Here is a 24,191-nt window from a genome sequence, read left to right as displayed (position 1 = left end):
TGCCACTGCCTTATTCACAAGGCCAGTGTGGCCTTTCCAGTCACCTATGGCAGCTTTAAGTCTGTTCTAGTATGGTTTCTGCTTCCAGTGAAGTGCAAAACTGAAAAGAGAAATACACCTACTGCAAAATGGACTCCAGCCACACTTCTCTCCTGCTTTCTTCCTAGAGCAGGCAGTCTACTGCACAAAATGCTTGCACATTTTATAGTGTAGCACAGTGACTTTGCTGTCTCCAAAATGTGTCAACAGTCACAAAAGTGGAGTGGAGATCATGCAGTGGAGATCTCTGTGCATCTGGACATCTAATATAAACAAATATTTCATATTTTTCCTGAATAAAATTTCTGAGCAAAGCCACAGTGAACACAGGCCTGTAGTTCCTCTCCGTTTTCAGCCATCAATGCTTCCAGCAATCTGGAACAGGCCATGGTGAAGGCTGTGCACAAACTCTTCAGGAGCCCCTTTAAAACTCCTGCAGAGTGGCATTAATAAGCCTTAGTGTAATGAAGGGTCAACCCCTGTGCTCTGTGCTTCAAGAAGCAGAAAATCTTAAATAGAGTAGTATTATGTCTTCAAATCTTTTTTGTTATAAACATTAAAACAAATACACTTTTGGGAAGCTCTATGTTTAAAATAGTATATTTTTCTTTAATGAGAAAACTACATCTTAACCTTCAGTCTAACAAAAAATGATGATAATTTTTGTTGATATTTCAAATGTACCATGTAAAAATTCACAGACTTTTAGCTGTAGTCACCTGTGCATACACTGCATGCTCCAGGGAGAGCATACAACATAATAAGATGTATTTTCAGCAGTGAAATATCTTGGGCAAATAACTGGTTTCCTCCTATCTTATAGTGGATATTCAAAGAGATGCAACTGCTAAAAAATATGCTTAAAATACATATAATGAGAAACTTTTTATTGCTCACTGATTTGCAAGATAAATTAAAAGAATACTCTTTGAGCACCACATTGACCTAAAATAATCCAATTATTACTTTTGAAATAATACGTTTGTTTCAAAACTTAAGATGGGCAACACTAGTGCCCCCCTAGAGCAGGGACTGTGCCAGAGGACTCTTTGAATGGCTGCAGTTAAGCAGAATGGTTTCTTCTTTGTTTCCGTGACTTGAACTCTTTTATCACACAGGGGACATCTGAAGAGTAGGACATGCGTTGTTCAATTATACCAGTAAGGACTAATTTGTCGTCACCAAATTTCTGATGTCATCTGTTTTTGCAAACAAGCCTTCTAGCTCTTCTCTACCTCTTTTTGTCAACTATCTAGGTACTGGGCTATCTGCAAGAGAGATGTACAAATCAGGCACTTGTATTTTTCTTCTTTAAACCTCTTGCTTCCTATCCTATCTCAAACTTTTAATGCAGTTTTTCTTCCCACAGAAGGGAAATATCTTCATCATTTCCAGCAACCCTGCTGTCTTCTGCTGTTGTTTGGGACAGTGAGCAGTAGTGGGAGGTTTCACCACAGGTCTTTAATTCCTTTGAACATTTCGATCTCCTGCTGAACAGGGCCAAGAAATGGATATGCTCATTTTGGGGCATGTGATTCATAGAACCCACTGTAACACAGCAAGGTCTGGCTTCTCTAAGTTTTAATGTCACATGGTTTCCCAAAGCACAAGGGCCTTTCCAGGTCTTATTTATTTTTCCCACAAAGTCAAACTTTTCAAGAATACATCTGTAAAAGCCTGAATCTTTCTGGCAAATAGCATATGGGCCCAAATCCTGACAATTTAGTTTAAGCAATTGAAACCTCTCTAATTAGATAATTTAAAAAGGGAAAAAAAAAAAAAAAAAGGCAAGCAAATCAAACTGAAAGCCTTTGGCTTCTATTTTATATCAACAAAGACATGTTTTCATCATACTGCTCTTGCAGGTCATGAATCTTAATTGGCTGATGTCAGTGAAGTGCTCTGAAATCCCGATACGGTATCGAAGTTAGCATAGAAATATGAAACATTTGTCAATGATTCACTAAATACAGTACTTAGAGAAACAGGAATAAAAGACAGAGCATGGATTCTGGAATGAAAATACACACAACATTTTCAACGAGCTTCAAAAAAGAAATAACAAAAAAGTCCATCTTAAACGATTTTTGCTGGACACGAAAGTCACTGAAACTTCCAGCACTTAAGAGGTGCTTTTCCTTTTCTATGGCTTATACATCTTTCAGGTATCAGTGGCGGCGGCTGTAGCAGGCGATGTAAAGAGCTGACGCTCCTGCTTGGGAAGGGAGCATGGTGGGCTGCCACCAGAAGCACGACAGGCACTTGCACTCCAAGCAGGCCTGACATTACATGTCCCCATCCCAAATAATAGCTTTATATTCAATTCCATCCACTGGAGATGTCAGCAAGGGAAACAAGGTTATGTGGCAGCAGCTACCATATTTTACCTATCTATATAAATACATTTAAACATGTGGGAAATAAGGTTAGGGGAGTGACCTTGAGGTATGGACTTTTAGGCTAGTAACCCTCACGTAACTCCAACCTGAACACTGCAAGTGGGAGAAAAAACAGTACATGATACCAATACATCTACTATAAATACCCACGGGAAAGAATTAAACCTGCTATGTGCTTTAACACGGCCCCCGTCTGTGAACTGGGAATGCTTTTGTAGTGTGCTGCCTCACAGAGCAGACAAGCTTCTTAATAAGTGGATGTTAGGAGAACTGAAGCAAAACTTTTATCTTTACTATTAAATCTCTCTTTTCAATCACTAAGCTCCCTATGAAACAGCCTAACAATGCTCCTATTAGGTAAGCAAGGGACAGAGTGGATGCAAATCCCGACTGAATTAACGTGCTTGCTCCTGAGTCAGCGTTGGGCCTTCCAGTGTCAACCTTGCCAATCAGCATGTCTGGTTTTTCCCATTTCCCAATGGCACAGAGCTCATCTTGTCTCTGAAGAGACGAATCCCAGTATGTGGCACCTCTCCAAACTAGCACCACAAACCAAGGTGGGTTTCAGAGTCTAATTAGCATTACTGGAGAGTGTTCATCTTTCAATAACCTCCACAGTATTTAAACAAAGCAAATGGAAGACTGTGGCCCTATAAAGTAGCGGGTTAGTTTGTAACATCAGATAGTAAGACGTGCACACCTAGCAGTGGCTCCTTGCCAGTTTTGGTTAGCAGAATTAGGATATGAACCTGGGATCTCTCAGTGACTAGGTGCTAGTGCCATCAAAGCCGCCTGACTTCAAACATCCTGTACAGGTTCTGAAGTCTCTCATTCCTCCACTGTCTTTTGTCCCTCTCCGGTTTACCTAATAGATGATCCTAACAATTCACATTGGCAGTCCTTTGTAGTGTAATGAACACTATGTGGTCTGATGAATGCAACCACTGCACAGAAAACGTCAGTTCTTTCATTAAGAAAACCTTCCCAAGTTCATTGTATTGAACCAGCGCTCCAGCTATTAGGCTGATACAAGACACAGTCAATTCCAGTTACACTTTAAGTGACTATTCATGTTCAGTGAATTCAATTTTGAAACCTAATTTATATATGTTTAGATATTTACATGATAGCACATTTTTTCCAACCTATATGCCTTTTTCTGAGCTTTCTGTTATTATGGGGGGGGGAGAGAAAGAGGGGATCATATTTCCCAACAGATCCTGAAAATGCAGAGCTGATGGAAAAGACACTGAAAACCAAATCAGCACCTTTCTGCGTCTATACTTGCACAGAACTCTGAATTACTTGTAGGCAAAATAAATTGCAGTGTACGCATTTATTAATGTTAAATAAAATATCTGCATGAATTTCTTTTAAAAATGGCTATTGTTCTTTCACATTTATTTCTCAGGACCCATTTTCTGCTATTAACCAATACAGTACCTCCTCGTATGTAGTACTACAACTAGTGGCATGTAAACTTTTAAAACAGGTAATTAAAAAAGTTAAGCTATTGCTGCTACTGAACAGAAAGCATTAGTTCTTTCATTAAGAAAACCTTCCCAAGTTCATGGCATTGAACCAGCACTCCAGCTATTACGCTGTGCGATGACACAGTCAATGTCTGCTACAGCATCAATTCAATTTAAGCATCTTTTTGTTATCGCCAGCCTTTCTGTACTTTCTTTTAACCTACTTTGTTTATTGACAATTATCAGAGGACCACTGGTTCCAAAAGATAGGCATATTTTCATGATATGTATCCTCTACAGCCCACAGTAGTAACAGTATTTCTGTACAGATCATGCTGAAGTCTTTGAAGCATTTACAGTGCGCATAGATCTTGCTATAGCTCTTCAGAATTAAAAAATAAACAAGGTCTCTTATTCCATCAATTGGATATTGAACGACAGAAATTTAGTTTCACATCCAGGTATTCAAAAAGAACAGGTGGTTTAGGTTTACTTCTTTTGAAATATATTAAAAAAATGTTTCCATTAACATGGAATTGTTTTAAATGAAATACAAACTATCAAGTCTACTTTTCCACAACAACAACAACAAACATTATCATATCTTGACTTTACCAGGGCTTAACATGCTTGCGGACTAAAGCTCTGCTGTTTGGGAAATAAAAATACCTTTCTTAATACTGCATTTCATAAAAGAAATTACAATCATGGGATGCAGGGACTTTGTGGCTCGATACACTTTGCAAGCGGAGAAGGGGGATGCCCTTCAAAGTTAGAGGGTAATCATTATTGACCTTGTGCATTCAAGACAGCATAGCAGGTTTCTATATAAAGAAACTTACAGAGAGGTCACTGGAAGCAGTAGCGAAGAGACATAAAAAAAGGAGATAGGAGAGAATACAGCGTCGGTTAAGCAAGTTAAAAATTTAACTACAAACAGATTCAGGAAGTGAAGGCAAAAACAAAAGAACATTTTCTTTGTAAGTGTCATGCAAATTTATGGTTCTGCATTAAATGTTCATTATCACTTAAGTAGCCTTTACAATGTAATTATTAACTTTTATAGTTTCTAGGAAGTTTTTTTCTCTTCTTTCCTACACACAGCGTGAGCACTATGATTTTTGAACAAAGGGGCATGTGCTCAGGGCTGGCACTAGGCAAGCAGGAATTTGGGTTCTGGTCTTCCCTCCTTTACTCATTCACAGGATGTCTGTAATCTCTCTTTGTTTGAATTTACCTGTTGGAAATAGGTACAATAAAACCGCCAGACATCTCCCCAGGGTTATATGACACTGAGTTTGGCACTTCAAAAAGCACACTTAGTAGAGCATTTTGAAATCACTGAATGAAAAGCATTATGTAATGAAAAATAAATCACTGTAGTATGATGAGGTTATTTGGAAAACGTTCTGTTAAAATGCTCTGGTTAGGAATATTAAAACACCTGGGATACACAATGGATAGCTTTAATATGCTTTTTTCTTTCAAACAAAATTTTAAATTAAGCTGTAACACAGAAAAGGTCCTATTCACGTGTACGTTTGACTATGTAATTAAATCACAGTCAGTACTACTACACAGTATTCACATGTTTTGTTTTCCCCTCTAGATAAAGAATAAAGAAATTGAAAGAGAAATAGAAATAAAAAGGCTGAGATCTTACTTTTTTGCTTTTATAAACAGAGAAGACACAAAACCTGCTGACCCTTCTGTGACTTGTGCTATTTCTCTTCAACCTAGAGCCTCACGACAGCTGTATAAATCTGGCCTGGTTAGGCGAACCTCTCTCTTCTGTTGGGTCTTTCATCTCAAGAACACCAGCCTACCGTGCAGCTAGCAAACTGCCATCTCAATACACTGAAAACCTCCACCAGAAGAGTCAATCATTCTTGTTAATAGATGCCCACAGCATCCTAGAAACAATTCACTCGCATGACTGTCTTGCCCCTTAAACCTCCCCTCCCCTGTCAGCCGATAGCATACAGTTTCCCAAAATATGTTTCATTTTCAAGAGATAGATTTATTACAGCCCTGTTATCACATTCATACCCTTCCTGAAAAGATAAAAATAAGAAAGACCTTACAAGAAGACGGTGAAGCAAGAGCTAAATCATAAATGTTTGATAAGGAATGGCTAAATCCAGACAAATAACTGTTCAATCCCACTTTGTATTAGGTAGATAAAGTCATACAGGAAATCAATGTGATCTATTGAAACGAAAAAAAGTCCACTATACGGTATTATAGAATATGTGACATTATAAACGGGCTGCTTCCATAAGTGTTATACAATGAGAAGTTGCATAGTTTTTATTTATTTTTGTGTTTATGAATGTAAAAGCAGGATGTGAAAGTCACTATTTGTCAACAGGGCAAATGTGGGCAGCAGTGAAGTAGGTGAGTATTTATAACCTTTTTATTTTCCTACTCTTGAAGGGAATATATAATCCTCTCTGGGGATAAAAGGATCTTCAGTCACCCACTAGCCCAGGGCTCCTTTTTAGCACAGGCTGACAGATGTGCTAAAATTATAAGTGAAGTGTTGTGATGTTGACTCCTAAAGCAGCGATCATTAAGGCTGAAATTAGTATCCCCTCCCAGCCATTCAAATGTTAAAAAGTTCTGACACCAGGCGTAATTGGACAACTTTACCTAGTGGGGATAGCATTACATTTTATCCTACTGACTTCTTTTCTGCCTTTTTCATCCTTGCTCCAATTTAAATGAAGCAAAACAACTTTTTATACATCTTTCACTTACACAAAACAAAACAAAAATCTGCTTATGCAGAAAGACATCTCAAAAGCAGACATATGAGCTCACAACTACCTATACAAGTAGTATTGTTTAAGGCTATACTATTTTAGCTGACAACAGTATTTTAAATAAGATGCAGTTAAAAAAAAGACTGAAGGAGAACATAAACAGATGTCCTAATATGTATTAGCATCTGCTGAAAGAGATTTCATTTGAAAATCTAAAATACACTTTTCTGGGTATATGTACTAATTAGTTACATGCAGTCTTAACACACTTTAATCTTCTGAAATAAAAGTTTCACATGTACTGTATTTATGTATACCTGGATAAATCTCCAGCAAGTAAAGCAGTTGCTATAAATGCAGTAAGTGCTAAAAGATATAAGCAATCCACACAATTAGATTTCAGGTCATTTAGATGAGTGTGAACTAAAAAACATGTTAATGTTCTACACACACTGCCACTTCCTCAAATATTGCTGAGTTTGACACATTAACTAATGGACCATCACCTGATAAATACGGGATGTGTGTGGAGGAATAAAGTCTCAAATTGTCTCTACTGACTCAAATGAAGATTTTGACAATGACACAAAACCAGCAGTGCAGTTGTACTATCGCACCACTCTTGTGCTGTATGTCTAAAGAAAAATGATATAAATGATTTAACACAGTTTTCTGGTAGATCTTCCTTCTTTATTTTATGAGAAAAACTCAAAATATAGCTCAAGGCTGACACTGTAACATAAAATATGGGAAAGCTGACCGTGAAACCTAACCAGTGCTTTAAAATCAAATAAAATTCAATGTTTGTGAATGCTTAACACTTTGCTGTTGAGTTAGATTCAATTTATAAAGGCTGATGAGCACATCTATTTCTGGCATGAACAAAGAAAGTGTTAATACTGTGGCTCTCTCTTAGTCCTGCACTGTACATCGAGCCACCAGCCTCAACAACCTCACTAAGCCCCATACTTCATCTTTCAGCTGAACTGTGCATATTGGTTCATCTACACTGGGCTCCTGCCCAGGGCTACCAGGCATCTCAGTCAGGCGATGGTGGCCTCACGCAGAGAGCAGACACACCTACACTGCTCTTACACTGCCTCGCTGTGCTTCCCCTCCAGTATGTCACCAGTATGTCACCCACACATCAGGCTACTGAAGACTGACCGGGCTAACGCACAAATCTTGCTCTAATTAGAGACAGGAGATAAGCTAACGTGCACAACCAAGTTCTGCCTTGGCACTGCAGCGCTGCAGCTGGGGTAACGAGTGCCGAACCGATGGAGGATTTTGATTGTTAATGATTCTTCCTCGAGGCAATCGGTGGCCCCTTCTGTCCCGCAGCAGCTCCCTTGCCGTTCAGCATTATCGAGAATACGGTTTCCAACACTGACCCAGCCAGGACAGCCTCTTCCAAACTGCTTTCTCCCACTTCCAAGGCCACTAAGCACTAGATGGGGAGCATTAACACAGTGCGCACATATGACATGCAAACAACAAGGATAAGATTCTTGCATTATGGTTTCGAAGATATTCTTGCCTGTTTCTTTCATCTTGTAATTAAGTGTTTTGACTTGTACTTGCTGTGATCTGTCTCTCTAAGGATGTGGTTGGTCAGCTTACTTTCTGTAACCTCCTTCAGTGTCATCCATCAGTCCTCTGGACTTGCCATAACTACCAGCTCACCAGAATTTACTTCTCATCTGTGCTCAGATTTCTATTCTCAATCTGTTTCTGTGTGGTTCATTGCCCATTCCTTCTTTCAACTGCCAGACTTTTATCCTACACACCCACTTGAAGGTCCAACTCATCAATATCTCACTCCTTTTCTCTCTGCTCCTCCACTCATTATGCTGAGCATCTTTGGTCGAAAACCTACTTTTCCACAACAAATTCATCCTCTAATACTGTAGTCTGTCTATACAGGAATCTTCAGTTCAATCCAGTTTATCTTGATTCACTATCAACATGTCAACGCTCACCCTAGATCAACTTCAAGATAGTAGTTTTCATTGATGACTTCCTAAATTTTCAAACAAGCATTTTCATGCTTTCTTTTATTCTGCTTACAGATCTGCCCACAAGCATTTGCAATATTATCTCATTATCTTTTTTCATTATCCACATTAAAATTCTCCTTTTCTTTGGTATCTAATCTTTTCTTTGGCATCAAAAAAAATCATGCCTAAAACAGGGTCTACCATATTGATTAAAATTATCTCATTATATGCTTGTTCTTTTTATCTATCTGTATCCCTGACTTTTGATTAAGACTTAAATTTTAAGCAATGTGGACTTGGAACAATCTTTTTCATATTTTTGCATATTTATTAATATGGCTGGGTCCTCATCTGTGACTAACAATCTAGGCACTGCACTAATGATAATTATCATCATCTTGTTGTTCCTTCTTTGTTGATATATAAGCATGTAAACTGGATTTTGTTTTCTGAGTAGGACTGCCAGGGATGATTATTAGGAGTTCTACTTGAAGAAGAAACTCAGGCACTTTTAGTAATAGTTTTCAAACTAAGGGTTGTAGTCTTTTGTTTTCTGAATGGAAATTAAGGATGGGAACATTTTCAGGGTAACTGTCAGGAAAAATTCTTTGGAAAGTACTAATTAGAATGCCTTTGTGTTATGTTGACAGATAAGGAGCATATACATGATTTTTTTTAGAAAACATATTGTAAGAAAATAAAAGAAAAATGATTTGCAAACTCTGCCTGTATAGGTATCAACGAGGACACAGGAGCATAACACACCAAAGTGACAGTCTCCACATAAGAGAGCGAACATGAACTCTCATAGACAAATCTACCAAAGATGAGAGAGTTCAAATGCTGGAGAACTTTATTTAAGAATAGAAGCACCAGTATTCTCCAAAATCTTCATGAGTTGGAGGTATTAAATTATCTAGTCTGATGCCAGCACTTGGATTAAATTCTAATATATTGCCATGCACTAATTCTACTGTTAGGGAACGAAAGGGGAACAGAATATGCAAACACATTATCATGACTGTATAAACTGTATCTTTATTTGGAATAGGAATTATTTTAAGGCCATCTGAAGCTCTGTTTTTCTTGCATGAAATCTGGGGTGTGAACCTGAAAAATTAGCAAAAGGGCAGAAAAGCTTGAAAACAAGCTGATTATGACAGTCCTATCAAGAAGAAAGTGAAAATGCAAATGAAATAGACATTTTCTAAATATAGTTTAATTTATAAATAAGACTTCACATCACAGATTTGTTTATCCTCATTTGGTGATAATTGTTCACAGCAGAATATATCAGAAAATTCTATAATAGGAACCACAGCCAGGAAATGTTAAATAATTAATCACCCTCCCAGCCACTTGCATTTCTGTTGATATAAATGACCGTATAATTCCAAACCCAATTATCACTACTTAGCCATTCCATTTTGTAGTTAAAATCCCACAAAATTAAAGTGCATCAATTGTTAATGGTAATAGACCAGTCAAGGGATTAAAGATTATTTTAATGTTTATTTCCTGTCAGGAGGTTTTTTTGGCAGGAAGCACCATAGACAAAAGGCTACATTAAGATGAGATTCATACAATGGATTTAAATATACTAACTTCTAAAAACCTTATGGTATAATTACTTGTTTAATCTATTTGTTCCCTGAAGATACCAATGGGGGTTTATCAAGTCAACTTCATTATATCTCCTTTGTAGAAATCAAAATACTCTTTTTAACTTTGCAAAACACAGTCAGGCTTACCATAAACACAGTTCTAACAACAACAGACTTGAAAAAGGAATGGACTACACTAAAATATAAGGAGAACCAGATTACTATCAGGACTTTCTGTGTCATGTTCTGCCCTGTTACTACTGGCATTATGTATGAGCACACAAGATTTGGTCCTTGTAAACCCACTTAAAACAATCACTTTTTTACCTGCCATGAAATGGCGACTTTTCTCTGCTTTTCAGAAAATTATTTATGCAAATGCATTATATAGAGAAATCTCTTTTTTTCAGAGATTACTTTGTTTCCTTAAAATGCTTTTTTTAATCATAAGGCATTGCCAACAAAACACAGTGACTGGAACTCCGCAGAATTGGGTGCAAGGGCTAAAAGATTTGGGGAGGGATTCCTACAGTTTAGTGTTTCAATAGGCAGCAAGAGTAAGCTGCATTCTATGTGCTTCACAAGGCTACTCATTTGCAGAAAGTTACAGACATGCATCCGTATCTTGAGGCTTTTGTGATGAAACCATCGGATTCGGAGCTGGCAATAACCGTGCCAGTTATTTTAGGCTTACCCTCACATTACCCTTCGCAACCTCATTCATTTGATTCCGGTCTCTTTTCTGTGTAAGCAGAAATCTACATACGTACCAAATATAAAAGCCGGGTGGGAAATACTTGTCTCCTTGTGTACATGCATTCCCTTCCTTATCGACTCAGTAACACTATCCAATTCTCCAAAATCACCAGACAACTTACAGCACAAGAATGTTATAGTACTCTATATCCACTTCTTTATTTTTTTTTCCAGGAAACCCTTACCCTACACGTACCCAATGACTTCACACACTAAATCATGATACAAATCGCACAGTACATAATCACTTCACACTACGCTGTGTGACAGATATTGTTTCTTTGTCTGTTTCAAACATTTTGTTAGGAGAGTGTTTGCTGTTTGGCTAAATTAATTTTTCATTCTTTCTCCTCTCTCTGTTCTTTATAGGAAAGAAAGACAGCCAGGACAGATCTGTGGCAGTAACACTTCGGTGCTGAGACAAGGAAGGGATTTGTAGCATAAGAGACTGCTCAGGAGGGTCATGAAGAAGTCCTATCTAAATCCCATCTAAAACCAGGATTGCCTGGCAATGATACCACTGATTCGTGAACAGTGAGTTTACTAAATGCCCAGTGGTGTTAATAACCACTCAAATGTCATCAGTTGCAGGTATTCAGGAAGAAGCTTCTAACTGAGACATACTAAATAGCTGTTTATCCTGGAGTCCAAATTGTTACAGATTGTCTGTAATTGTCCAAATTGATGCACTTCTGGCATAAATGAGCAGTGCAGAATTAAAATTGCTATATAAGGCACTTTCTCTTGTTTTCCTTGGTATGCACACCACTCCACTCAAAAGAAAAAGAAAAAAAAAGGAAAGCAAAAACCACAACAAAGTTCAGAGTCTACATCTCTTCTGAGATTTGTGAGAGCAAGTAGACATGGTACGGGAACCCATTCCATAACCTTTCACCAACATAAAATTTACTGTGAACATGGCCCTAAAACTATGCTCAGCTGAGATTTAAACACTAAAACCCAACCTCCCAAGAACACTTCCATTCTAATAAATACCTCACCACCACATGATATGCTAATTACTTGGGTCCTGGGGGGAGCCTAAACAACCCATCCTAAAGCAAGGTCTACCACAACACTCGCTCAAGTGGCCAGGACAGGATCTGTCCTAAAGTAAGTATTGTTATTTAGCAGGTTTAAGATGTTATTTAAGATAAAGACATGACAGTCATCCCAGCTTCTCTTCCCCAAACAGTACCACTGTGGCAAAGAGCAAAGCAGATTTGGTTTTTGAGACTGAAAATTTCTCTGTAATTTTCTACGGTATTCAAGACTTTATCAATGAGAAAAATTAATCTAACCCATGGAAATGAGACTTCCTTCAAAACTCTAATGTTCTGTGTCTTTTATTTTTAAATTGTGGCATTAATAATGGTCTCAGCAGCAAGTGGAGAAAATGTGCAATATATGCCCGCTTTATAGATTTCCTGTTTCTGCAATTTCACTCGAAAAATGGCAGTGCCTTGCCATCTGAAGTTCTTAGTTTGTTTAACTCCAAGCAAAAGACAATTAAACAACTTACACTACATGGTCATCAGACTATAATCGTTCACCAGCACTACTCGTTGTGTCAGCTGCCACAAGGAGCAGCAGTGTTTTAGCTATACCAGCCTAGCAAGCCTGCCAGAGGGTACTGAATATGGCAGTGGCCTCATGCTGAGAAAAAGAAACTTCATAAGCAAAAAAATTTCCACAGCATTCTTGAGGTGCTGAATTAGCACAGAGTAAAATGAAGGGACTCCATGCTGGACAAGCATCTAGGAGTACACGGCATCTTTTAATTATGTTTGGTTTTTTTTTTTTTAGAAGCCAATAAATTAATATTTAGTTATCTTTTTTATTTTCTCACACAGTTTCTTACAATTTTCTCATTTTCTATAAACATTTTTTTTTTCAAAATTGTAAGCAAATTTATATCCTGAATCTATACCTCTCAGGTTATCTTCTGCAACACAAAAGTTTTATGTAAGAAATGATGTATCAGTCTTTTAATAGGAAGTTATAAATACTTGGAGAATGGATAGTTTAGGTGAATGACAAACATAAATCAAGCCTTTCAAATCCTGCTTTGGGTAGAAATCATTCCCAAACCAGACTGAGCAAAATGAGTTCCCATTTGAGAGATGTTCAATGCAGTTGTGTTTGCTCTCACTAAAACATTCTCAGAGTTGGCCCAATTTTGACATTTGTAGACAAGTGACTTGTAGATATGACAATCACAGACCAGTACCTGCTATATCATTATTGACACCCTCTAGTATAGGCTGAAATAGGGAAAAAAAACTTAGATCACCAATGCACATCTAAAACATTGTAGTTCTCAGTCTAGCACACTCTCAGGACTACCTGTTATCCACATTAAAGACAAAGAGCACAGCATTAACATCATTCTCTGTAATGGCAATGAAAGGGAATTCACATTAATGGTTGCCTAAGAGTAATCATGGTAGATTCTTGGCATTAAGATGAGGAATATTAATTATCCAGAACATAAAAGCATAAATGACACCTACATCTCTGTGCAAAGCCGATGCAAATCAATTGCCTGAATGCAATTTAATTCAAGATTCTTGGTATACCAGCATAGAGATAGAACTCTATATGATCAACAAGATGAACAGGAAAACTGTATTTCTAAAATGATGAGTCATTGTCTAGTAATTCCTTTGGGTCTTTTTGGTATGCAAGACAATATTAGTGTTTTAATGAATGCAAAAATAGAACACAAAATATATACAAAGTGATAATATAATACCTGGACAATAAAGCATAAGAATAAAAGGATAATGAAATAAATTAAAAGAGAGGGAATAAAACCATTTAATACTATTACGACATTCTAATCTTACTAATATCTGTACTGGAGAGTAAATTCAGTTTTCACTCCCAGTTTAACAAAGTTGTTTTCATGGATTTCTGATTTTTGGCAATACAAATAAATACTTGTATAAAACCTCATGATCATTACCAATGTGCTACACTGTGAAATGTGACTCTCTGAAATGCCAGAGCAGATTTCTCAATGTATTGTCTCTCGCTGACCTCCAGATCAAGTTTGCTCAGTGTCTGACTGAAAGAATGTTCTTTGGTTTTCTTTTTGCTTTTCTAAATAACTGCTAGCTCTACAAATTCATTATGGAACCAGAAAAAAATCCAATCCATTCTTCCATAGCTGTGTTGGCTTAGCATCACCAAAGGAAATAAAACGCATTTTAGTTACTAAGGTGACCAGTTACAACAGTGATTCCACACAGGACTGAGATACAGTAAGATAAAAGCTGCTGGTTTTATGTGGTAATCCTTCTGCCTAGAAGTGTCTATTGAGAGACAGCACGCAGAAAAGAGCAGGAAGTAACATAATTTATTCAGCAAGAATACTATGGGGCACAAGTGCTGAAAAAAGGCTTACACATACCCCTCCTGCCTAATTTTCCATTGAGCTAAAATGGACCCACGAATATTAAATATTTATTCCATTTATCATGTTCGTGCATTTTCCTCCTTCTCCTATTTATTTACTTAATTTCTTTATAAACATTTAGAATTTACTTTTGCTGAATAAATAAATTAAAAGATGAGGAACCTTTAAACAGACGAAAGGCTCTGGGAGTTTTGCTACTGGCAAAAAGCGAAATTGCTGCTCATGGATGTAATGAGTCAACTACCAACGTGGAAATCTGGCAGAATTCCTGCATTTTAGAATCGTGGGTTAGATGACTTCATTTTAGTGTATACAGGTTTTTCTTGCAAAGTTGATTCTGCAGGGGTTTTTTTCAGTTGATTTTAGTTTCTTCTATCACCATGCCTCACTCAAACTATAACAAATTCATCAGTAATAATCAACTGACATCGTCACCACATATTTTATCAAAGTCAGGGAAATTTTCAGATTGTCAAGCTCAAGGACATCATAAGACAAACTAATTCCTGGGCATAATCCTATTCAAACTATGAAGTAAATTCACCTGACTAAGTTCAATTCAGTGTATTTTACCCAGTGGAAGAGGTAGTAAAATTTTCTTTCATCCCAGAAGACTTTATTTTATCATTCTTTCATCTGGGATTCCAGGAAATGTTAAGATGTTAACTATCTGACAGAGTTCAAATCAGTGCCAAGTAGTTTATTATAGCACAGGTTTTATTCCCCGATTTCAGGGGACATGGACTTCTGATGAAAAAGGTGGAATAATTCTTGCCTCAGTGTGTAAAATCAAGATCAATTTAGTAACCCACTCCTCTAATACTGTATGTGCAAAGAAATAATTTAGACTCCTAGTTAATTTGAGTATTGAACTGAAATTCTGCAGCTGCTTTCTGCCAGTCCTGAAAACAGAAATTAATTTCAGTGACCAAGTCGAATGGAGTGCTGCTCTGTCAGGTAATTAGTCATCGTCTTCTGCTACTCAGGGTCTATCACTGTGCTAATCCATACATAAACCCCAGTATTCCCCTAGTCACTCACAATCTAAAGAGCTGTTTAACTACCTATTCCTCCCATTCAATCCTACCCCAGATATCAGCTGCAAAATGAGCATTCTTTCATGTTTAGCTTTCTTCCTACTATTTACTGCCAGCAGAATTAATGCAGCTGATTTACATTTTCTTTTTTCTGTTTGATCAAGTCTGCTGTTGATTAAGTAGAGCTTAAGGGAAAAAATTATACTCCTGCAGCTTTCCTACTTGACTTGCCAGTTTATTAATGAAAGAAGCAAGGATATTGATGGCCCAGAAACTACAAGTGCAGCAATTAAAGGGTATGTCCTTCCAAGCTTCTAATTAGAAAAGAGTTCTTTTGTATTAAAAGATAAAGTTTAGTGTCATATTTATATCTAATTCTCACTTCTGCTGTTTTGCTTTTTTTCTTTGTTTATTCTTTTTAAACAGAAATCTACTGGGAAAACTTAGATCAGGCAGAATAAAGAAACTTTCCCTGACAACCATTTCTGGAAGCTTTGTTCCCAAACAATAGACTTAATGATAAAACAACAAAAAATCCCCGCCTCCCTCAAAATCCTTACAACAATAAAATATCTACTGAAAATACCACTCTGAAGACACCCATGTGTTATTTTTTTCCTTGTGTGCATTAGCAGAGTTTGTCTAACACCAGATTAAAGAAAACTGAAGATTTTGATACAAGTCCTTTTGGAGATACAAAGATAACCAGACCTTTCTCTCCTCCTAGTACTTTCTTACTTAGTATCTAAATTCTAAATTCTTTTTGTTCATGTCAGGTATTTACATGAACAATCTCATTGAGTCTCTTTCTGCTTCTTATCTAGCTTGATTTGTGCAATTCCTCCTTCAGAAACACCTGAAGCCATAACATCACCAATATTTTATTACTGTATTGAGTCATTCCCTTGCACATTAATGGCGTACCTTCAAAATCAGAACTACAAACAGACAAATAAATGACTCTCATTTTCGTCTAGGACTTGGGTTTTGTGGTGTGCAATTCCTCTGAACATATGCAACAGAAGTCTGACACGTTCTGACTAAACCAAACTTCGCATGCGTGCACAGACTGACCCTACAGCACCTGTGGAGTAAGTGCTATGGACTCAGCACGAGGATCAACCTGTCTGCCCCCCATCCAAACCATCCTGCACACAACTCGAAGTACGTCTCCATCTGCACATCGGGTACCTCTCCCAGATTTCTGCACAGCAACACACTCCTCTCATTTAGTTCCTGGATGTTTAGAAATCCCTGGGAAATATATTAAAAAATAGGTACAATATAAAAGTTATAATCTAGCATCCTATATGATTAATGGCAGGTATTTAATGCATTGAGAATGACTGTTGCCTGCACTGATGTTCAAGAGAGGAAGAGAAGTAAAACACCTTCCTCTTCCTGGCCTCCTCCTGGTCCCTCATAGCTGAGAATGGCGAGAACTGCTGTGATCAGATTAGGTGGGTAATCTTGTGTATTATCGGATTCCCAACAGGCACAGATAGCTGTGTATTTAAGGACAGTAAGCTTTTCTTAAAAGAGGTACTAAAGTGAATCACAAAATTTCCCAGAGCTCCCAGCTGGATAAAACAGCAGTAAACAAGAGTGATTCTTCCTTAGGGCTAACAGGGTTAGCGATGTTGCTCTCAGAGCAGATTGTGTCATCCACATTTCTCCTTGAGCCATCCCAGACATGCCTCTTTCTGTCTGCTTATTAACCTGAAAAAGCCTCGTGGTGAGGGGGATGGAATTGTTCTAAGGGACCTTTTGTGATAGAAATTTCTCAATCATTTTCAGTTTTAAGGTGACTTCATAGAAATGGTGACGCTCACAAATACCACTTGAAAGACACAGAAGCTTTAATCTTTTTCAATGGAATCGGAAGAGCTCTTATCTCTCCTCTGACCCTTTTTCCCCTCTAGCCTTACACTCCTGGCACCATTGAAAAGTCAGAACCATTAAGTTGGTGTCAAGTGGCTGTGCTATTCATATTCTGTTATAGTCAATGACAATTAACAGTGCCATTCAGAAAACCCAGGTACTGTATTACACAATTGGAAAATTGATCTTATCTGAGGCTCAAAAATCAGCAATGTTCAGGCCTCAACTCCAAGGCAAAAAAGGAGAAAAGGAAAAAAAAAAAAAAAAAGGGGGGGGACGAGGTACTGCCTGACCTTAGGAACACATAGCAAAGAGCCATGTGCAGGGCTCAGAAACAACTTCAAGTGGGTGAATCTCTGTATGAATGTAAGTTCTGATTTTTATCATCAAGCAAAATGATGTTAGAAAGAAGAGTTCAAATTCAACCGAATGCTTGATGAACACCTTCAAAGTTGTTATTGCAGGCAAAATGCAACATCTTAGCATTGCTGACACATCAGAAAACCCCTGCGTGTGTCAATTCCAAGCTCTTTGCAGCACACGCCCACAGGCAAGAGCCCCTGCACCTACAACACAATCTTCATTTCTAGTACTAGCACTGAACATTTCTTTTCATGAAGGTTTTTCCTAGAAATGAGCACAGCCACATCTTTCTTGTAATGAATTACTGAATGGATCCAAAAGCAGAGGATTAACAAATAACTCTCTACTTTGGAAACTGAGAATGTTTTCCTGCGTCAGTGAATCTCAACATTAATGACAAACCAGTACAATAGTTGATTACAGTTTAGTCTATCTGCTTGAAACCACAGGGGGAATTTTAGATAACAAAACTCAATTAGATAGCTTGAATTTAACTGCAGCACCTGAGCTAAAACCTTTTCACACAAAGGACGCATTGTAGAATAAAGAGTAGCTCCAGCCCACCATCACCCATCTAATTTTTATACCTCGTCTCAGAGGGCACTGTTCCTCCACGCCATGTGCCCAGGGACACCTGCTTTGAGCAGAATCCAAACCCACAGCAAGTCTTATAGAATCAGCAAGCCATTATGTCACTTATAATCCCCAATCAAGTCCTGACTAACCCATGCAATTACGACACGACCTGACAAGTTCACATTCTGGAGCAGATTGCAAGATCTGTAGAGTCATTACTTTGGTTCAAGCACGTAACTGAAATACTTTGCAATTAGATGGGAAAAAAAAAAAACAAAAAACAAAAAATCACGAAACCTGTATTCTTCCATTTCAAATGCCAAGTCCTAAAAACTCAATGATTGCACAGGCTGATGGAAGGAATGTGCCATTACATGCAATTCTGCTCCAGATAGCTTTTTTCCAGACCAGGACCAGTGAAGTCCTTCCTGGACCTGGGCCTCTCTAAGATGTCCTCAGCCTCGGTGTTGAATTTAGGTGTCTTTTGTTTTTTCCCCTCCCTCCACTCCAGGTATTAGGATTCTGTACCAAATACTTAAAAGTAAGGCCCATGTTCAAAGCCATTCTAGCAGAAAAAGTGATAGTCCCGAATCCACCTTTGGTGCACCTGGAACAGAACAGCTTGTATTCTATCAGACGTTTCACCCCATGCCAAGTTTTCCTGGGGAATCAGGAACAGACAGAGCACAGAAATCATCTTTGTCTGTTCATCATTTTACTTCACAGAATACAATAAGGAATCACCAGCTAGCTTCAGTTCTCTGGGAAAAAGTCTCAGATTGTCGCCTTAATGAAAAACATAGAATAGGCGCAAAGCCACTATAGCTGTACTTAAAAATCAATACTCCCTATTGGTCTTATAATTTGTGTACCAAATATCTGCTTTAAAATGTGCACAAGCCTCAAAAGAAAAGCTAGGGAGTTTATATCCCAGATTTTTAAATGTTTTCTACAGTTTTAATATTTGCAAAACAATGTGAAATGTTATATAGGATTCACTGCTTGGCAGTGAGAGTCCATTCTATTTTTTATTTCTTTTATTGAGAAGTAGAATAAAATTCCCAAACTGCTCCAGTGCAATTAAAATTACTTTTATTCATAGAGTTACCTCTACGTCCACCACGAGCATTCCACAGTACTAATCCTTTTAGGCCCTGATCCAGCAAAGCACTTTACTGTGTCTTATTCTTAAAATTACAAGTCTCCCCACTGATTTCAATATAGTTATATTAGGGATGAACTTGGCCTAGTGTAGCAAAAATAATGTTAAAAATACAGTTTAACAAAACAAGTAAGGAAATGGAAGGCCTAAGAGACTTCAGTATTTCTCCGTTTTAAAGTAAGGCATTACTAGTGAGCATTTGAGCACAGTCCAATAGTGGGTTATTTTTGTACAGTTAGGCCAAGTCAGGTAAGGAGCCTCTTTGTATTAGAGATGCATTGATTTCAGATCTAGGTGGTTTCAATAAGCTTCTTACATCCAAATATTACAAGGACAGGGACATAAAAATGTCAATTACATAAATAAAACTGTAAGTATTGATAAATGCCCAAAATTAAATAAAGCCACTTCACTCTAAGAGGCTTTGCAGCTGATACGGTTGTAAAACAATAAGAAAACCATCATAATTTGCATTTTTATAGCTACATTCATCAATAGCTCAAATATTTATCACAAACACCAACCCACTACAGGCAGGAACTGTATGAGGGTATAGCCCTGCTTTGATTATAAAGACCCTGAGCCATGGCTGGACACATGGCTACAACCAAAGCTTCTTGAACTGGTTTAAATAGTCGTTGTCTTTGGCTACTTCTTTCTGCTTTGTTTTTGCTGGTGCAAGAATTGATATGAGCATGCAATGAACTGGATCAGGAAACTAATCTGGCTGAAATATAAACCATCAAAAAGTGCTGACTTTAATGAAGAGGGCAGCTCAGGAAAGCAGGAGTCTGAGACTGCTTAAGATAGCATTGCCCCGAACGTACATCAAACCACATATCCTGAGGCTCAGAGTAGCAGCCAGAAGCAGGACCATGGGATTCACCAATTTATCCACTTAAGCCATGGGGGTATACTGGGATGAGAGCCACAAAATGGATGGGGGATGTTTCTTGAGTGACTTCACAGCACAGCTTCAGTTCGCTGTGGAGGGGCAACAAAATTTAATTTGCCAAGGATGGCTAAACACCCCAAGCAAGAAGGCTCTACATGTAAGCGTTTTCCAGTGGCTTCCAGATTGTTTCTGCAGGCTTATCAGACAGCCTTCCTAATTGGCTCTCAACAATATTTTTAAGCATGTGCTTTACCACCATTTAAAGCAGTGCATATGAAAGAGACGGAATACATTAGGGAAACGAATTCCTGTGGACATTGTGAAGGGAATAATGCCCTTCTATTTGGTCTATCCTGTACCTCAATAAATGTGGGATTTTTTTCAGTCCAGGTGCTACAGTAACCCAAATGACAGTCATATTACACTTATAAAAGACAACTTTAAGAAAGATCTTACTGCAATAAAAGTGAGGATTTTTTTCCCCCTTGGCATCCCAGCTTGCCACAGAAATGACTGAGTTGCTGAATTTCTGCCAAGTATAGATGGTTCAGCATGCTATTAGATTAGTCTGTTTATACAGAAACAGCCAAAAATAGGAAACACACAGAAGCTATTAAAGATATTGTCCTGTGAGGGAAATATTTGAATGGTTTTGTTACTGCAACTGGGAAATAAGATACGAGTCAGTATTAATGTGATAAAGAAGTTAATGTGTTCTAAAGCAAACAGTTAGTTTCTTCAGCTTGTCTCTGAGTTGACAATAAAATAAATGTACAGACAATTATGTAGGGTTGGATGAGCCTGCAAGTAAGTGTATCCAGCTTAAAGCTCAGCCCTGCCAGTGGGTTAGAATTGAAACTCTGTTATCAAGTAATGATATGCTAACCCCAGGTAGTCTTCAAAGCAAATGGATGATTCAAAACGCCATGCATCACTGAGCTGGTGGAAGAATGGTCAATAGTGTTTAAGCGATTTGAACTGGTCAAAGAAAATCTCATAGAAAAGTTCCTTTGCCTTGACCCTTTTGCAGTGGATTTCCTAGATTTTTTTTTCACTTTTGACATAGTCTAATGAAAAATAAAAACACTTTCTTTTTTATTTTATTTTCTTTAATTAGTGCAATGGCAATATTTCATAGTGGATTTTTATGGGCTTTTTAAAGAGCCAGGACAAAGAAATTTGCCCATCCCGTGTGTGACACTGACCATTCATTCCTAAACACAGCCACACACAATCCCGATGCCCTGACCTCCTTCTCCCTCCCCCTTCCACATATCAACAAACCAAAATAATTCTTAAATGGTTGTAATGCCTTAAATCTCCTAACATAAAGTAAACAAAGGAATAGACTATTATATTGTATATATATCTATTATATATGAATAAAAGATCTACATATTTTCTCTGCAGTAAACCACTTCTCCTGCAAACCCAAAGATCACATATACCATTCCTTAAGGGCTAACACATTTGTCCAGTGAAGAATAACAAGTCCAAAGCTAAATGACTCTCCCACTGATAAATGCCCCTCTGTGGTATCGTCTTTTTTATGGTGAGAGTGCCCTGGGCCAAGCCAAGCATTTTCCCTGCTCTTAGCTCACTTAGCAGGACATGAGAAGAGGAGCAGCATCTTAAAGTGCACATGAAAACTTACACTAGTCAATGTAGAATAAAGGCATTTGATTAGCAGGAGCCTCATGAATTCTACACCAGTGGCTCATTTCCAGAGGGATTTGAAAACTGGCCTCAAGTCACTCTGCCCATGTTATGTATATTCAAAGCTTAGGCACAGTATTTGGAAGAGAGAAATTGCAGAAATTCCGGCAAGGTACCACAGTTAAATACGTTTACATTGCAGACAAAAAACTGCAAGTGGCATAATGATATTTACAGCAAAATTTAAGAACTCTGCAATAACTAGCAGCCAGATTTGGGAGTCTGGCTTTTCCCTAGAACACATCTACTCAAAATCAAGTCAAGCTGTTACATCAACAAGTCTAAAGACTGTTAGTGATTTTGAGGCATTAGTTGAAATTTACCTCTGGGATAAGTATATCTTTCCATTCAACTCCCCAGAACTCTGGCTTGTTTATTATTTCTCAAGCCTAATTCCTTACTTCAGGCAATAGGAAACATGACATACATGTCCCCTGACATCAATCAGATAAGGACAATATCATTGCCTTTATTCAGAGGACCTTCCAAAATTGAGGGGCTGCATGGCATTTTCTTTCCTCAGCCTGTTTCCTTTGTGAACCTACAGCCTCTTTCTAGAATGGGCATCGCTTTAGCTGGAGAATAAATTTGCAACATCCTTTCAGTATTTGTGGCAAGGTAATCCCAACCTGAACAGTTTAGAGCATATACTGCTGTTCTATATATATGTATTACTACATGTGTTTAAAGCATATATTAGTATCATTTAGACAGAACAGTAGAGTCCCTAGAAACAAAAAAATTCGATTTATTACTTGTTTTGTGATTGTGCACTAAGCATCTCTATTTTTAAAATGGCATAAGCTAACAGCAGAGACATAGCAGTTACTCTGAAAGGAAACAACAGACACAGGAAACATAATGCACCTTAAAGATGTATAGGAGGTTTAAAAATAGAGAACTTCCTTTTTCAGTAAAGGGAAAAAGTAACAGAGAGTAATATGTTTGTGCTTGGAATTGGAAGAAGAAAAAGGAGCTAAGTAATTTTTACTGGCCACATGTCTCAAACCAAATGGTTGTCTTTTAAACAAAAGCACCTCTCTTGCTTCGTTTCATTTTCAAACTGTAATGTCTGAACAAGACAACGGAAAAGTTTAATCTCTAAAACATGAATGCTGAAAACAAATGTATTAGAAAATACCAAGCCAAAGCTATGTTGGTGACACAAATGTGAAAAATGGAATTGAAATAAACTGTGCCAGAAATCTATTTCTAAAAATATGTCTTTACAGTAGTGATATTTATAAATTTGACATACTCTAAAATTTAGCTCACTAAAGATTATTTCTATGCAAATATGCATTTCTCAAACCCCATAAGCGTGCGAAAAATCCAAAACACATTTCTTGAAAATCAATTTCTGTGCAGTACAAATGTATCAAGTTAGAGGCAGCATGCTGATAAATATTAAAAAGGTCTACATTGTGCAAAACGAAAACTTATAACAGGACACAGTAGTACAGTGCAGTATGTAGAGGTACAGAGAGAACATGAAACAGCCCCACGGCTTCAAAAGGACTCTGTGGTCTGACATTAGTCATTTTGGTTCTGATAAAGGATGTTGTAGAAGGTGCTGCCCACATTATGCAAATCACTAACCACTTAATTTCCTTCCCAAGTGGTAAAGCTCAAGCGTTTTCCCTGAACATACACTGCTCATTTTCTTGTAACTCTGTGGTTTCTTTTCAATAGCCTGTGAATGCCAGCAAGTAAGAAGATAGCAGTAAGAAACTAAGAGGTTACTCAATGATTCCAAAGGTTACAGGACTGCTTTTTAGATACAGATCTGAACATAAATTCTAGACATCCACAAAGCATTTTTTACTTCTAATAATACCCCATTAGCTGCTTCAATTTCAAAATGCTTGGGTAAGGCTCTCTATCTCTCCCCTCCACCCCCTTGTCACCTCATATTCCAAGAATTAAATATGGTTCACTCCTGGGCCATTTCTAGCCTGAACTTCTCTTAAAAAGAGATTTTACTCATCTAAAGCAATATACTACAAATTATGTGTTATTTTTACAGCAGCTAATTTTGTACTGGAACACTTTTCAGTTAGGAACCATTTCGACCTACAAACATAATCCAGTATAATGATTTGTAC

The 24,191-nt window shown here is 37.6% G+C and overlaps 1 protein-coding gene across 2 annotated transcripts in view; it reads right to left on the bottom strand.

Moving 5' to 3' along the window:
* WWOX (WW domain containing oxidoreductase) overlaps window positions 1–24,191 on the bottom strand; it is a 528,024-nt gene that overhangs the window by 271,753 nt on the left and 232,080 nt on the right. Inside the window, exon 9 of one of the 2 annotated variants that reach the window (XM_086620786.1) lies at window positions 1,439–1,446. The exons of the other annotated variant lie outside the window; for it this stretch is intronic. Coding sequence (XP_086476912.1) covers window positions 1,439–1,446 — 8 coding nt within the window. The remainder of the gene's footprint in view (window positions 1–1,438; window positions 1,447–24,191) is intronic. 2 annotated transcript variants of the gene reach the window in all.

Source organism: Tauraco erythrolophus, chromosome 15 (assembly GCF_009769465.1).
Source record: "Tauraco erythrolophus isolate bTauEry1 chromosome 15, bTauEry1.pri, whole genome shotgun sequence".
Classification (NCBI taxonomy): domain Eukaryota; kingdom Metazoa; phylum Chordata; class Aves; order Musophagiformes; family Musophagidae; genus Tauraco; species Tauraco erythrolophus.
This window is presented reverse-complemented; position numbering and strand designations above follow the sequence as displayed.